This window comes from Pseudonaja textilis, chromosome 4 (assembly GCF_049901715.1).
Source record: "Pseudonaja textilis isolate UNSWEBS1 chromosome 4, rPseTex1.2, whole genome shotgun sequence".
Lineage (NCBI taxonomy): Eukaryota > Metazoa > Chordata > Lepidosauria > Squamata > Elapidae > Pseudonaja > Pseudonaja textilis.
The window spans coordinates 126,618-143,902 of NC_141993.1; the positions used below are offsets into that span (position 1 = coordinate 126,618).

At 36.7% G+C, this 17,285-nt stretch overlaps 1 protein-coding gene across 5 annotated transcripts in view; it reads left to right on the top strand.

Annotated features, from left to right (window-relative positions):
- Positions 1-14,648, top strand: part of HERC4 (HECT and RLD domain containing E3 ubiquitin protein ligase 4) — a 41,791-nt gene extending 27,143 nt beyond the window's left edge. For 3 of the 5 annotated variants that reach the window (XM_087932088.1, XM_087932089.1, XM_087932090.1), the window contains 10 exons: positions 1,167-1,286; positions 4,507-4,605; positions 7,957-8,124; positions 8,507-8,650; positions 10,072-10,238; positions 11,289-11,355; positions 11,691-11,773; positions 12,186-12,369; positions 12,853-12,955; positions 14,205-14,648. In XM_087932088.1, coding sequence (XP_087788214.1) covers positions 1,167-1,286; positions 4,507-4,605; positions 7,957-8,124; positions 8,507-8,650; positions 10,072-10,238; positions 11,289-11,355; positions 11,691-11,773; positions 12,186-12,369; positions 12,853-12,955; positions 14,205-14,413 — 1,344 coding nt within the window. In that variant the 3' untranslated portion in view covers positions 14,414-14,648. Of the gene's footprint in view, positions 1-1,166; positions 1,287-4,174; positions 4,199-4,506; positions 4,606-7,956; positions 8,125-8,506; positions 8,651-10,071; positions 10,239-11,288; positions 11,356-11,690; positions 11,774-12,185; positions 12,370-12,852; positions 12,956-14,204 lie in introns of all 5 variants that reach the window. The other 2 variants (XM_087932087.1, XM_087932086.1) reach the window with 1 other exon arrangement.
- Positions 14,649-17,285: the final 2,637 nt, after the last annotated feature.

Genomic DNA, 17,285 nt, shown 5'->3' on the forward strand with positions numbered 1-17,285 from the left:
ACTTTAAAAGCACAGCTACTATAACGTGGGAAAATACCGACAAAGTCAATGCCATATATATATATATATATATATATATATATATATATATATATAAGTTTTATAGGTACTTATTTTTAAGTTTATGGCATTCAGCTTTGTTTGGGTATTTTCCCCGTCATTGTAGTTGTGCTTTTAAAGTTGTAGCAATGTTTCGGCAGAATCTCATCTGCCATCACATTGCTACAACTTTAAAAGCACAACTACAATGACGTGGGAAAATACCCGAACAAAGCTGAATGCCATATATATATATCTCCCATAATTATGGTGGTACTTCAGTACTCATCATTAGTTGGTTCCAGGAGGCATGATGAGTACTAAAAACAATGAGTACCAAACAAATAATGTGACTTACCGTGTGACCCTTTGTTTCTGCTGGGAAGGACTTCCTGTCTGTCCCTTTTCCTATGTCAGCGACTGCGCAGCATGGTTGACTTCCTGTCCACCCTCTTGGCTGTCCTCTTCCTTTTGCCACTATCTTCCCAGTATGGCTGACTTCTTGTCTGTTCTCCACGGCCATCCCCCTTTTTCTATCACTGTGCTTCAACTACCAAACAAATGAGTACAGGGACTGTTTTCACATCAAAATGTGTTGGGTATCAAATTCAGTGAGTTTTGAAGCAGTCAAATACCGAAGTATCACTGTATGGCAAAAATTTAAAAACCCCTATTAATATTTATTGGAAAAAAATCATCTTTTTTCCCCATTTCCTTTTTAATAGTATTGCTTAAATAGATCTCAAAAATTCTATTAAGAATGAATAGCAAAGGCTGTCTGTTATTGAGATAAATAAAAGTATTCAAAATGCGGAATGGCAATCATTATGCTTCTGCTTCTGGTTATAAAAAGTTCTAAAAATTGTGATATTTTGCTATAGCTGCATACAGAAAATTAACATCAGTTAAATTATCAGCAATTGTTCAATCATTTTATTAGTCAGAAATACTTTTATATTGTTATACCATGAAAAAGGACATAGTTTATGTCTGAAAATGACTATTTTCTAACTTTTCTGTTTTTTTTTATAAAGACAGTTAACATTTCATCTAGAAACATATAGTAGTTTAGAAGTGAAATATGAAATACTTTTAGTGATAGATTCTCTTGTGTTTTTTTTAAACAGGTGAATGAAAGAGGTGGGCAGATAATACAGTATGATAGATTCTACATACATGAAATACAGGATTTAATCGATATAAGAAATGACTACTTCAACTGGATCCAGCAGCAGGCATATGGAATGGTAAATGTCTTAATTTTTGCTCCCACTGTATCTTTAAAGTGTGTTACATGACCACATAGATAATCCAGTTCTTCATTTTTATTATTTCCAACCATTAGAAAGCATATTGCATGATTTTGGCCATACAAAATTAGGCTCTGGTGAGAAACGTATGTCATTTTTGGGCTGTGTTTTCTTGTAGGGATTTTTTCTCTCTGTGGCAAAGTATGTCTAAAACAGATTTATGTTGGGATAAAGCTATCTAGAATGCTTCTCAGTTTTCCTGTTATTTCTGTTATCTGACAGAATGTCAGTGTGTCATATATCTATGTTTTTATCAGCACTGGAGAAGCACTGACATATGCTTTCAAAGTAGTTTCAGGTAGACCTTGCTACCTTTGATAATAAGCAACATGGTGGTAAGGCACACATTGTCATGTTACTTGGCCAGCTTAAGACAGGAGTTCTTGCAGTCTCCGTTGCCATTATTAAGCAAATTGCACACAGTCACAATGTCCTGTGATCACCATTTGCAATCTTGTGCTGGCTTTCTCCTTGATTTTGCTTGTTGGAAACAGGAAATGAAGGTGGCAAATAGCAACCACAGGATGCTATGGTGTTATAATTGGGAGTTGGTTGCTAAGCGCCCGAATCACAACCGTGATTATGGGGATGTTGCAACAGCCACAACTATGAGACCAGTTGGAAGTCTCCATTCAATGCCATCCTAATTTTAAGCAGTCACTGAATAAGAGGTCATTAAGCGGGAACTGTCTGTATCAAGTATGCGGTGCTGAGTTTAGGTAGAACAGTAAAGGAAGTGACATAATCGGCAGTTAGAAGACAAAGATAAGATACAAAACTTGAATTTGTTCAGTCACTTGAAATTGCAAAGTAAGATTGTATCTGGTGACCCCTTTGGGCTATTTAAAGTGTTTGAGCTGCATTGCAGATGATAATAGCCAATTAAATAATTTTTTAAAGCCCATTTATTCCAGGTTTAAAAAGTTAAAGAAGTCCTTGAATTAAGCTATAATTAGGAAATTAGCAGCAACAGCAGCACAAAATTAGTTTGCATTCTTCTAGGATGTTCTTCTTACACATTTCTGCTGTCCTGGAATTCCATGATAATTTTCCATTTGATTACTAGTGAAATTCTGATTTTGTTGACACTGAGCTTTCTGAACAGAGAACACAATCTCCTGCAAGCATTTGTAGAAAAAATATAAAGAACATTCCCCTTCCCTCTTCTACGTGGGGCGAGGAAGGAGAAAAATGTCATGTAGCTTTTTTAAATGAGCAGCTGCCCTAATGTCAGAGTAACAAAACTAATTTTGTTCAGGCATTTCCTTATCTTCACATTTCATATCTAACTTTGTTTTCTGTATTAAGAAAATCTATCTTTCCGGTCCCTTAGAAAACTTGACAGGTATTAATTAGTGTTACATGCATATTGTATTAAAAATGTCAAGCACAAACTTGAATACGAAGGTACTTATAATATGGGGGGAAAGTGATATATTTGTGTTGGAAATGTGACAGATTCCCCAGGTTGTCAAGTGTCTCTTGCTCAGAATTGTTTATCTCGAGTGTCTGGTATGTTTCTTGTTTTGAGCTCTCGAGCACTAATTGAGCTAAAGCCAAGATCAGAACGTGGTTTCTTAGTTTATACTGAAAGTTGTACTAAATCAAAGTAAATCAGAGGTCTCCAAACTTGGCAACTTTTAAGACTTGTGGACTTCAACTCCCAGAATTCTATGCTGGCTGGAGAATTCTGAGAGTTGAAGTCCACAAGTCTTAAAAGTTGCCAAGTTTGGGGACCCCTGAAGTAAATGTTTTGGAACTACAATACTTTTGCATCACTAAAAGACTTTAATCAAAATGCTAGGACCTTGCTGAGAAGCCTTTCTGCCCTTAAGTCTCCCCATGATCTACTCAGATATGTTGTGTAGGGTATCCTTGTTTGACTTCACAGTTTCAGAGAGGGAGTCATGACATCTGTTGTTTCTCCACTTCCTCAGTTCAGCAAAAGCAGGCTCTGAAATTACCACGCCCATCCTGTTATACTATATGATTGTATTTTTAGATCAGAAATTCTCTCTCTCTCTCTCTCTCTCTCTCTTTCTTTCTTTCTTTCTTTCTTTCTTTCTTTCTTTCTTTCTTTCTTTCTTTCTTTCTTTTTGGTATCTCAAGTCTGAAATATTTTTGGAATTATTTTGAAGTGTAGCCAAGGGACAATTTAGAATAAACGGAACAAAAATATTGATTGAGATATCTGCTTCTGCTGTTAATAACTCAAGAAATGGAAAGCTCTGTTTAATTTTCCCGTTAAGAGTGTTATTTTGTCAAAGCCTCTAAGAATGATTGAGGAGTTTATTGGGAATAATTGTTCCAAGTGGCTGATACTGGAGGTCCCTATTCTTCAGCAGCAAACTGGTTTATTGGTTGACACGATCTTGTTAGAACTTGCCTTTCTGTTTCTCCCTTATCTTTTAACTTAATGATTTTCTGCATGCTCAGCACTTTCATAGGTAAAAACACTAGAACTTTAGTATTGGGAGCCTGGAGTGGCCAAAAAACCATAAATAGGGCACAAGAAAGGAGATTACATCATATCACTCCCGCTAGCAATCTCACAGGGAGAGCAGTTCCATTGGGAGGAGGCATAGCCATATACTGGAGATGGTGGGCTGGCATGGAGGCGATATGCTTACCTTAGTCTTTGTTCATTGTTGGCTCATCAGCTCTGTTCCCTATAAGCACAGAACAGTGGGTATTTTAGAGAAACAAATAGACCGGAAGTACTTATCCTTGGGGTTTGGCACTATAAGAAAGTGGAAATTCACATGCCCAAACTAACGCTTATCTTTTCCTCTTAATTACTGCTGCCTTTTGTGCATTGTGCATAGGATATCAGCCATGGGTTAAATGAGGTAAGTGATTGATTGTCAGAATAACAGTTTAGGAACCAGACACAACAAAATTAATTTCTTGGGCTTATTCATAGACCTTGAGATGACACTGATAATACCCACTTGGAAACTTATCTGGTCAGATCTGGATTATCACAGAAGAAACTGCATATAATTAATGTATAAATAATAAAGATTGCTCAACTGCATCTGTTGACTTGAACATTTAAATTTAACTTCTTGTTGTAGTCAACTTTTAGTTCGTAAATTAAACAATTTTTTTTCAGTTTTTTTCAAGTAATTCTCCCCCCCCCCCTTTCTTTTTTTAGGTGTCAGATGGACCAGTTACAATTTGCACCTATCCCTTCGTATTTGACGCCCAGGCAAAGACAACACTCTTGCAAACAGATGCAGTCCTGCAAATGCAGGTAAATTAATACGGCTTTACTATTTTTAAAATAATGTGCAAAGCAAGTATGATTATTCCTTGATTAATTTGACTTAAAAATGTGTGTGCTTTGCCTATTCAGGATAAGTTAACTTTTCCTGCATCTTCATTACTTGAAAGATGCTTTATAATCCAATTTCTTATAAAATGGAAACTCTGGGCACTGGTTTTGTCTGAGGATCACCCTTGGCATTGAGTAGCTTGCTGTGGCTATCACTTTTCAGAATGGGAAAAGATATTAGTGTAGTCAGAATCAAAGCTAAATATTATGTAATTCAATTGTCGTAAGTTCATGCATACCAATCACACTGTTCCCTTTCTGGGATAAGGAACATTATACCAAAAAAGTAAGAAATTATAAGCCAAAGAAATTAAGGCAAGATATGGGGGGTGGGGGAAGAAATATTGATAACTTTAGTTTATACCAGCACTATATCCGTCCATGTTTTGCCATCCTTGCAACATCTTTATTTCTACAAAATCTGTAAACTGCTTTTACACTGCCTTTTTGTATAAACTTTTCACCACTCTTTCTGAGGATCTCATTAACTGCAGTCATGATTTTTGGGCCTTCTTCTTTGCACATTCATTCCTCCTTCATGTATTTCTTTGCAGTTAATCCTTTATGGATTCCATCTGTCTGACCAAACCATCTCAAGTCCACATTCATTCATTCTTAATCCTATCTCTTTTTGTTCCTTCAGAAAAATCAATTTCTGCTGCATTCACTTTCTTTTATGTTTCCCTCTGTTTTGTATAGCAAAGCTATTCTATGTTTGACAGTCATTCTCTTCCTTACAGCAGATTATGTACTGTCCATTACTGTCTGAAATGGTGTAGGGCAGTGATGGCGAACCTTTTTGTTGTGGTGTGCCGAAAGCACATGCATGCCGGCCCTCACAATGCAATGTGCCCTGCACATGTGCATGCAACACCCCTGACTCACCCCCTTACCTGCACTGCGCATGCACGCACCTCCCAGCTGATTTTCAGCCTATTTGAAGCCCTTTCACTCTCACAGAGGCTTAAGGGAAGCCGAAAAACGGGCCTTCCGGAAATACTAGAAGTTCCCGTTTTCAACCTCCGGAGGGCCTCTGGAGCCCAGGAGTGGCCATTTTCACCCTCCCGGAGGCTTGAGGAAAGTCTCGGGAGCCTCAGGAGGCTGAAAACGGGCCCATTTCGGCACTTCCAGTATTTCCGGAAGGCCAGTTTTTCAGCCTCCCGAGACTGCAGAGGCTTCCGCCAAACCTCCGGAAGGGTGAAAACAGCCTCAAATTGGCCGAAAATCAGCTTGGAGGCATGCACGTGCACAGTGCAGTTAATTTGGGCTGGGGCTTGTGTGCCCACACAAATGGTTCTGTGTGTCATCTGTGGCACGTATGCCATAGGTTCGCCATCACAAGTATAGGGTCTCTTGCTTGAGTACGGGGGTGGACTAGAAGATGCAAAGTCCCTTCCAGCTCTATTCTCATTCTGATTCACTACATTTTTTTTTTATCAGCATGCAGATGTTCTAGTTTACCATTTATATGTAACTTTCAATTGTTCAGTTCATTTTCCTGTCCAACACAACTATCTCTATCTTTAATACATTGATTTTCAATTTAAATCACTAATTGCTATGCACAATCTCATATTCTTTAAATCATGAAGATTCTTAGCTCCCTACATGGATCATCTGCCTTAAAAGTATAGCTTGTTCAGATTCCCAACAACACTTCCTAATATCACTGTCAGCATGTAGAGTATGTTGACGTAACCCATTCAGGAGGTGACTAAGATATGAGTGACGGAAAGCAGTGTGTCCCAGTCCGTAAAGGGGCACTGCTGGTGCACAAAGTTGTGCAAAAGCCCTCCTGGTTTTGACTACCATCTGCTATTTGAGTCCAGGAGGACCACAAGTTGCACATTAATTCCATTCATTGGATGGAAAATTCTTAGATCCGGAGAGCCCTAAAATTCACAGCCACTCAGTTTTGCCAGGGTTGAACTGATATCCCTTCTTCCCCATTGAACCCTGTATGGCCTCCAGACATTGAGACAGAATCTCCGAAACATCATTGGTCAGTCTGGAGTGGAAATATAAATGCTTCTTGTTGGTGTTAAATAGTCTGGGGAGAGTGCTAAGCCCTAAGGGACACTATCGAGAAGGGACTGTGGGTTTGATCTCTTCCCCCACCACCCCAATCAGCCTCACCCGGGACCAACTCTGGCTAATCCCCCACCCCAAGTCATCTGACCTTGTTCTTACATTATCACCATTTACCATCCACTCAGATATAAATCCCTAGATTTTTATGCACCCCGAGCAGCTTAAATGACACCAGTTTCTACTTTCTATTATACATTTTAAACATTTCATTCACAATGTCATCTATTCGTTTATGTTCTATATGGGTTTATCAGATGAATTCCACAAGAACAGTCTACCTTCAATGCAATCTTTTATATTTTTCCCCTTTCTCTTAATTTTTACTTTGCTAGTTTATCTGAGTTTCACAAATACATAGGTATTTTATTCATTTCTTCATTTTAATTTAGTTTCATTCCTTCTTTCATTCATTGATTTATGCCCTTTCCCATTTTACATTCCAATCCTAATATCCCATATCTTGTAATTGCCAACAGATAGGTTCATAACACTGAGCTCCATTGTTCATCATGGTTTGAATCACTTGAGTTTCCATGTAATATTTTTAGTAAGATATAAATGGTATACACCAGGATACCAGGATAACTCCAAACATTCTCAAGCTCTTCTGTGCAATCAGAGTCTTCAACGACAAGAGTATTTTGTAAGTCAGTGTTGTTGGCTTCATGCCACCAGCTTGGAGAAACGTATAGTGTGCTGAAACACACTCAACATAGTGCAGTTTAAATTTATAAAACGTAAGTTAATGAAATGCAGCCAGTATGGTTTTTCTCACAGTATTCCTTTAGTCATACTGAACATTGCAGTTTAATGGAAAAAAAATTGGGTGTCACGTTGATGAAGACTTGAGTCTTTGGGCTTCTGGCTGAGTTCTCTGACATCCTGTGTTTCTGTCACTGCGGTTGCCAAACAACCCCCGAAACATCATCATCATTATTGTGGAGCATTGATGAGGTCAGAGTAAGCTTTAGGCAGCAAGAAATTTCTTGGTTAGGAACAATGGGCTTGTTCATCTGGGGAGAGAAAATGGAGAGAAACTTTGCTCTAAGGGGCAAATGCTGGAAATCACCATTAATATAATTTTACTACTTGTGAAATTTCTTAAATGTCAACTCTGTCTTCGTCCCATGTTCACTACCATAACTGCTACTCCTAAGGCTTTTACTTGGTTTTTCCCAGATGGCTGTTGACCAGGCTCACAGACAGAATTTCTCATCTATTTTTCTCCCAGTATTTGAATCTGTCAATCCATGTCTGATCTTAATTGTGCGCAGAGAAAATATTGTGGGGGATGCCATGGAAGTTCTAAGGAAAACAAAAAACGTAGATTACAAGAAACCTCTCAAGGTATGTCATGTTGGCATGTTTAAAATTCTTGATACACACATCAACTTGCAACTGTGGTTCTCCCTCCTCTGCTCTTTCCCTTCTAAGGATTCCTCTTGGGAATGCCCATTTTGGGATGCCAAAATTTTGAGCGGAACAACAGCTGGCCCATAAAGGATTCTAGTAGTCCCAGCCATTCAAAAATACTATCACAATTATTTATGTTTTTTAAAAAACTGGAGTTTCATTAATGTATTTGAATATCAAAATTATTAGGAGCAATTTGAGATCCATGGCGAATTTGCTGTTTAAAAATATATATATATTCTGTTATCCATGCAACAAATCTGTACTTGAATGTAACAATTATAATTTAGCACGCTAACTTCATTGCCAATGTTAGGTTATTTTTGTAGGTGAAGAAGCTGTTGATGCAGGTGGAGTCCGCAAAGAATTTTTTTTGCTTATTATGAGAGAACTATTGGATCCCAAGTATGGAATGTTTAGATACAATGAAGATTCAAGACTGATCTGGTTCTCAGATAAGGTATGTAGTCTGTATGAGGGTTGGGTTTTTTTGCTAGTTTGGTGGCAGTGAATAGATTTTGGTTTGCCTTGCAAAGTGACCCTAAGTGTGGTTTTTTAAAAAAAGATTTATACCAGTTCACATCAACTGTTCTCTTGTGGTTCATGATGGGATTTCTGCACCTGGCTTTGAGCTTCAGCTTGGATGGGTTGTCTTCCCACCTTTCTAGGTTGGCAGCTATATCTGATTATGCACTTTCTTGCAGTGGGGTGGAGGAGGATCTATGTTTTGTACTTAGGTATGAGACTTCTAAGATGTGATTTGTTTTATTCTAGGAAAACGTATGTGCTGTTTTTCCATTAAAGTTAACATGCAGTTAATAGCGTTATATGAAAAACAATAGGATAAGCAAGAACAATCGTGGAACAAGTAGAGCTTTCAAAAAAAAAAAGCAAATAGTTGAATCAAAACTGGCACCACATGAGCTTCTAGAAAGATAATTTTGCAATGGAAGGGCAATGTGGAAAAGGTCCTTCCCCCAGTCATAATCCCCCAGTCCTGCTTCAGAAAATGTTTAGAATTGAAGAAATGATTGTATATGGCCTTTGGGAGCCATTTACATAGTCCATACGAGTCTTGCCTAGTCTCCCTTTCGCCTACTCCCAGGTAGGCTGCAAGGGACCAACTTGTAGAAAAAAGGACTGAGATGCATTGTATCCCTGAATTAAGAACTGTGTGGTACTTAGAGAGTGTGTGTTAATAAGCATATGTGTGCAGGCCCTTGTATATGTGTATGATCTATGTATAGGCGTGACCCTTAAAACCTGAGCAGCAATTTCAGAGCCCAGTGGTTTCTCAGCTCTGGATTACAGTAACACTTACAGGATGTTACTGGAGCCTAAGGATGATGGACAAAGTATTTCAGCATAGAAGAAGTTGCAAGATATATCAGTGTAACTGATGAATCGTACACAGAGTTGCATTGACCTCTTAAGGATGCCAGGTACAATGGGAGCCTTAAATTGCTAATTTGATACTTTGGGTATGAGGGGATCCCATTTACACTTTGAAGTACTCTGGGGTATCAAAGCACACTCTCCGTCTTCTTTCTTTGACCAATCTCATGTTGTGCCAGGCAACATTTGACTCCTACCCACATAGTGATCAATATCAGTTTGGGAGGATTGTTAAAGTAGACAATTGTTCTTTTTTTTCTGAAGGAAAGTAGCTGGTTAGAAGAATCTTCAATAACATAGACTCTAGTCTGAAACAGATGAGTTAATTTTTAGTATTTTGGCTTTCTAAAAGGTTCAAATTTTATTTTGAGGTTTAACATTTATTGAACACACACATTACTTGTAGAACTTAGATAATATGGAACAATGTATCTTAACATTATTTGCTTTGTTTTCTGTTGAATTACTTTTTGTTTGTGTTCACAGACCTTTGAAGACAGTGACTTGTTTCATCTGATTGGTGTAGTTTGCGGACTAGCAATATATAATTTTACTATTGTAGAACTTCACTTTCCACTGGCTTTATACAAGAAGCTTCTGAACAAGAAACCTACCCTGGAAGACCTCAAAGAGTTAATGCCTGATGTTGGCAGGTAAACACAATTGTAGTTGATATTATAATATAGATATTAAATTACCTGTGCTTTGGCTTGTTTCATTAGAGCTTTGGCTTGTTTCATTAGTGAAAAGAATTAAGTTCTGCAATGTTAATCAGAAGATGACGTATAAATGTTGTTTACTTTGTACTGCTTAGAGTGTTAATACACACACATTTGTGATTTAATCAATTTTGATTTAATTTCTTGATTAAAAACACAAATCTGATGATGAGAAGCATTTGGTGGCTATTCTAAGAAGTCGGCTATCAATTTTTGATTTGAGATCATTTATTCTCATCTGACCAGCCTGTTTTCTGGCTTCATAATTTTTCTGCAATCTGGGTAGAAGAAAAGGAGGACACTTATAGATGAAAGAGCAAACACTTTTTCCTCTGTTGTCAAGCGCAGACTTTGTAAGACAGAATAAGATGCTGAATGAACATATAAAATCTGCTTGGCATTTTTGTTGCTTTTCCCTAATTTGGAATTACAGTATAACTCAATTAAAGTTAAAACATTTTAAAAATGAGAAATTTTATTTGTGCATATCTAAAAGCACATCCTTTAAAACTTTGGAATAAAGGTCATCAAAATAAAAATAAGCAATGTAACAGGGTTTGCCTTAAGATAGTGTCATCAAGATGAATTTTTGCATAGTTGAGAATTATTCATATGTTGGAATGCCGGCACATTCTATAAAATGGTGCCTGGAATTAGAACAGGCACTGTTGTAGTACTGTAAATGAAATATGTACATATGGAGTGATTTCAGTCTAATTATCAAAGCAGCATGCACTTGTGGGGAACTAGCTAAGTTTGCAAAAGCAGAAAATATTTCAGGAGGTGGGGAGCATGAAAATCTCAAGGAAGAACAAATGTGGGATAACTGGGCTGAGAGTGCTTCCATTCTGCATTGCAATGTTTTGTGGATGTAATTCATTGTTCTCAGTTTTGGTAGAAGGATAGCAAAACCTTTCAAGTTTGCAGAGTCTAATTAAATTCTGCTGTTGCTGAAATGAAAGATTAGAATATTTTATTTTCCAGGAGTATGCAACACTTGCTAGATTATCCAGAAGACAATGTGGAAGATACCTTCTGCCTCAACTTTACGGTAAGTATTATATGTTAGCACATGTCTCAGTTCATTTTAAGTAGAATGAATATTACTCTACAAATAGAATACTTTATCGATCAAGCAAATTTGTCTCTGGTGCATAAGTTCTCAGTGTACATGCCAAAACAGCAAAATAATAATGTTCATAATAACATAATATGTAATTAAAACATAGGATAATCATAATAACGATACCAATAGAGAAAGTAGTGGAACGGATGAGAAGGATAAAAGTAACATAGCCATACTACATTTGATATGATGCTCTTTACAAAAACAATGTTGAAATCTTCTGCAGCAAACAATAAGATACTGTGTTCTCTCCTAAACAGATTACGGTTGAAAACTTTGGTGCCACAGAAGTTAAAGAGCTAATTCCAAATGGTGCTGATATCCCTGTTGTCAAACAGAACAGGTAGGTTTTAATAGTATATATTTCATTTAAACTGTGGCTTATGAAGCTGGGAATGAGCACAGGCCAAGTTTTCCCTTCTGTGCTTAATTCAGTGCTCTATCCTGTAATGTGCATGAAGCCATTAAAGAAGCTAGTGGTATGTTTAGTTAACCTACTTTAAACCAGATATAACAGGATATTCAGGCTTAATGTATTTTATAAATGAAGCTCTAGAGTCAGGAGGAGAAACGGCACTTCCATAACTATATCTGTCCATGATTTAGCTGAATCATAAGCCTTTGCCTGACAGATTATTTTGTAGAATATTTTGTTGACGGAAGAAGAAATGGTCATAAAATGAGGATAATTCCCATTGCTAAATGGATTATGTACTGGGTCTTTCTAAAGGGCTTTTCTTTTAATCCGATTTTAGGCAAGAGTTTGTGGATGCCTACGTGGACTACATCTTCAATAAATCTGTGGCTTCTCTCTACGATGCATTCCATGAAGGCTTTCACAAAGTGTGTGGTGGTAAAGTTCTTCAGCTGTTTGAACCTAACGAACTGCAAGCAATGGTGATTGGGAACACAAACTATGACTGGAAAGAACTAGAGAAGGTATGTGGCTCTGCCAGAAATTAACTGCTGTTCAGGAATTAAGCCTTCTGTTTGCCAAGGTTATTTTCCAAGATTTCTTGTCCTTCCCTATGCCCTTTGGTAACAGAGAATGTTTGTTACAAAAAGAAATTTTTTAAAAAAATACCTCTAAACTCACTATAGACATCGAACCTTTATTAAACTAAATATGATTGGTGGTAAACTTTCAAATAGTGGAAATGAAAATTCATGTATATGCTGCAGTCCTTTGCGTATTTCCCCAGGCATCTCATGATAAATATCACTTACATTAATAGAAGATTGTAGCTAAAGTTTTTAAATAGCTTATTTAAGCATGCATATTGCACAGTTCTTTACAGTGTCCTTGTGTGCACTTCATTATCTGATGGTTAACATAGTTTACCATTTGCAGGGGAGAAGGAAGAAAGAATCCCAGAGGCAATATTCTTTAATAGTATGGTTTTGATTTTTTTCTCTCCTTAGAATACTCAATACAAAGGAGAATATTGGGCAGATCATCAAACAATTAAATGGTTCTGGGAAGTTTTTCATGAGTTATCACTGGAAAAGAAGAAACAGTTTTTGTGTAAGTATCTTCATAAAATGAGTACATCTTGACCATTGTTAGCTGGGGTCCTAGTTGGTATATAATGCTAAATCTATCCTTATTCTTCTTTCCGACATAAGCAAGAGCCACCCAGAGTTATTCAGTTCTACTTTTAACAATCCAGAAGGCAGGCAACTTGCTTACCTTCCTTTTTAATGGTTTTTAATTAACGGTTGAATTTTTTGTTTCTGTCCTGTGTACACTGTCCAAAATCACATGCAAGTGAGGTGGGCAGCTGTATAAATTGAATGGTGTTGGTTTTTTTTTTTTTTAATGAAAACCATTTCTGCTCTTGGAATGGGAAAGTCTTTCTCCCTCAGACCCAGTCCCTGGCATAAGATATGCAGAAGTAAAGAGTGGGTAATCTTACTGTAGAATTGGATGTCTGGTTATGTATTTTTGAGGATTGTCTTATGTTTCATTCAAAGAAGCCTGGGTCAGTGATCAGAGTTTATTATCAAACTACAATTCAAATAAACCAGAATTCCAGGAATATTGGAGATAACTTTGGGTAGAAAGGGATTTTTTTCACCTCTTCACACTAGAGAAGAGAACATACCAGCCTGAAGCTTACAGCAAATATTGTGATGGTAGTACATATGGGTCTGCCTTAAAATCTGAGCCAATGTTTCCTATAAAATGTTGAATGTGTTGTGGGAAACATAAGTAAATATATATTTAAAAAGCTGAGAAGCGGGAAAGTACACAGTGAATATTTCAAACAAATACTATAGACTATTATTTTAAGTTTTCTAGGAATCCTTAATATTCTCTTATTTTATTAAACATAACTTTATTAAGCATTCCTTTTAATTGACAAAAAATACAACATTCTTTTTTTACTCTTAGGAAAAGTCCAAACATTTTTTCCTCCTAAACTGAGGGATGTATTTCTTTAGCTTATTTTTTAGATCTAACACTGAGTTTTGAGGATGTGATGTTAAATATTGGGGTGATGGGTGGCAGCACTATGATAATAAAATCTTTCCTGTGGTTAACCCGATAGGATTCACTCCTTGAATACTAAATTCTTAAAGGTTTAAATAGCTTGTCTATCGGTTTCCTGATAGATTCCACAAACGTAAATAATTATGTATTTAGCCAAAAGTATTTTAACATAATACGTTAACAAAAATTATTTATATAGTAGTCCTGTATATCCCATAATGGTACTCTGTGATAAACTTTTGATATGTGACTTAGATTATTCCATTTTCTTTCTTTTTAGTGTTTTTGACAGGGAGCGATCGTATTCCTATACTTGGAATGAAGAGCCTTAGTCTTATTATCCAACCAACCGGAGGGGGAGATGAATATCTTCCAGTATCTCATACATGTTTTAATCTCCTTGATCTTCCAAAATATACCAACAAAGAAATACTCAGATCAAAGTTGATCCAAGCAATCGATCACTGCGAAGGCTTCAATTTAGTATAATGTAAAAACTCAGCACCATCCAATCATTTCATTGGGAACATTAAGCCAATGCTTAGATCCGCTTTGCAGTGTAAATGAGTGATACCCAAGTGGTGGTGATTATAAGAAGCTTGTTCATAAACTATGTTCAGTGATCTGATTCTTTCACAGGAGCCAAAAATCCTTATATTAATGATTGTCTTGATGCGAATTGCATTTTGCCATCTTAACAATAAAAATGCAATGTTGGAATAAACACAAGTTTCATAACTAAATTTTAGTACTTCACATATTGCAAAAATGTTGCTGTGTGTGTGAAAGATGTGTTTTTCTTTTCAAATCACTGAAAGTCAAATTAGATTTTCATTTTGTTAAGTTTTTTTTTAATATGCTCCAGCAGCAGTAAAGTATCTATTGCTTTATGGAATTGGGGCTGCTTTGTTAAAATAAACAAAGTTAAATAAATAGGAAGAGAAAGTAAGTACAACATATTTATCCATGTTTGGAGATGGGTTTGGTGAAGACACTGATTTACCATAACAGAGGAAAATTTATATACATTTACATTTATTTACATATCAACTTGCAACTAGTTTAGCTTTTATAATGAAAGCAATCAAGAGGATGTCAATGCTATTTTCATTGGCAGTTCCTTCACATGTCCATGCAGTTGTCATTTGTTAATTAAAAGTATGAAAGAAAAATCAGCTTCTTAAATTTTGAGATTTGATTTGTGGTGATCCAAATAATACTCGGGTGTTTGGCATAAGTTCAGAATTATCAACACGTTCTTTTTTCCCTTGGACAGAACTAAGATTTTATCTTTCTTACTTTCAATTATTGGAGTAGCTTTAAAATTCTGGTTAAATTACTTTTTTTTAAGTTTTTTAAAGGACTTTGGTCATTGGAAGTGATGACTTTGAACCAAGCAGGTGCAATTACTGGGGGGGGTTAAAGTTCCTGAATGTTTACATGTTATTAATAGTACGTGACTTTCAGCTGTGAAATATTTATTTTTTTTAGATTTATAAACTGCAGTGAAACAATTCAAGCCTAAAATAAAAATATTTGAATGAAAATGTTGAATAATGTATACATGTAAAAGTCTCTTTTTTTTAACATTATGGAGAAAATTTTCTTAGGTCATGTGTCCCAATTGTTTTAAGATGAACATGTGTTCAAACTTTATTTGGATCTTGTCAGACGTACTCAATTCAGGTCTGCAGAAATAATGTGTAAAGGCATCACCTATCTTGAAATCCCTGGAAGGAAGAAGTTAAAAAGGACCTTGATGGTCTTGTAAGTCCAATGCCCTGCTCAAACATTAGCAACTGGTTGTCCAATCTCTTCTTAAAAACTTCCAGAGCATCCACAACTTCTGGAGGCACTGATTGATTTCTCCTTAGTTCTCTCCTTGATTAGTTTCCATCAGTTGCTTATCCTGTCTTCAGGTGCGTTGGAAAGTAGGTTATTTCCTCTTTGTGGCAGCCCCTTAGATATTGAAACACTGCTATCATGTCACCCCCTAGTCCTTTTCATAAAACTACACATAAGAGTTCTTCAACCCATAAACATGCATGCTTATGTTTTGTTCTTTGCCTGCTTTGCAACAGAACACCAAACAAGATAGCCTGGTGTGTGACAAAACTTAGGTTTATTTGACTACCGCTAAATTTGTGTTTTTTTAAAAAAAATTGCTGTTATAGGACCCAAGTGATAAACTTGAATTGGTTTCATTATCAACAGTGTAGCATATAGACAGAGGGGCATTCTCTTATTTAATCAGAATCAATACGTTGTGGAAAATTAAAGCATTTAACAACAGGTGGTATAAAATTGTTTCTCTTTGGAGAGGATCATACAAGTTCTGACTTCAGAACGGTGGTTTCCAATCTTTTAGGTACCATGGACCAGTTCCGTGAAGGGGAAAAATCATGGTTTTATGTGCTACCTAGATTTCATGCACGCAGAGATGAAGCTTTGCTCGCTTGTGAGGCCCAAGCCGTAGACAGGTACTGATCTGCAGCTTGAGAGTTGGGGATCCCTGCTTTACAGGATATCACAAGGACTAAAAACTATTTTGCCTGACCTGATTAGAAATGTGCAAAATGGTTCCATGAGTGATCTTTTATGTCCATACATTAGTTTCATCTGTGTTTGGATCAAAGCATATGTATTCTGAGGTCTTTTCTGGGGATGTAAAGGGCATTTGGAAAAAGCCCAAGGGTAGTAGCTATTTGGAAGTAGAAAAAGGAGGTAATGGTATTGTAAGATATCTAAGATGAAGAGAATCTGCAGCCTGTTAATATTTGCAAATCAGCAACAGACTATGGTTCACCTCAAGCGTACCGTATCCAATCTGTCTCTTCCCTCAGGACAAGATACTACCATAGCCTTACCCCCACCCCTAAACCATCAGTAGTAGAGGTACCTCACTTCAATAGGACCCAAAATTTGAAAGTTGTCTGCTCTCATCATTCCTAGTACTTCCTGTTTTGCTAGTATCAAGACTGTATACCCATTGAAGGTAAGTACATGATGTTATCAGATAGGAGCAAACCACCGGAGGGACAGAAAGCCCATATCCACCATTGGTAAACAGCATATGTACAATAGACAACAGGCTCAAGTGTCTGAACCAGTCAGAGTCTGACCATCCAGTGAGGAAAGCATACCATTATTAAGTAAGTTCCCAGTAATGATTTAAAAAATGGCATAAAAGTCCATGGAAGAGTATTTAATGTAAAAAAAAAAAGCTCAATCTACAAATAACTACAAATTCCCTCCAAGTTGCTATGGTAATTTGGGTAGACAGACCAGCCAGCCTCAGTAGACATTGCTTGCCAGATGTCTCCCCACCCTGAGGGTAGAAGCTTTTGGCCTGGCCTTTATT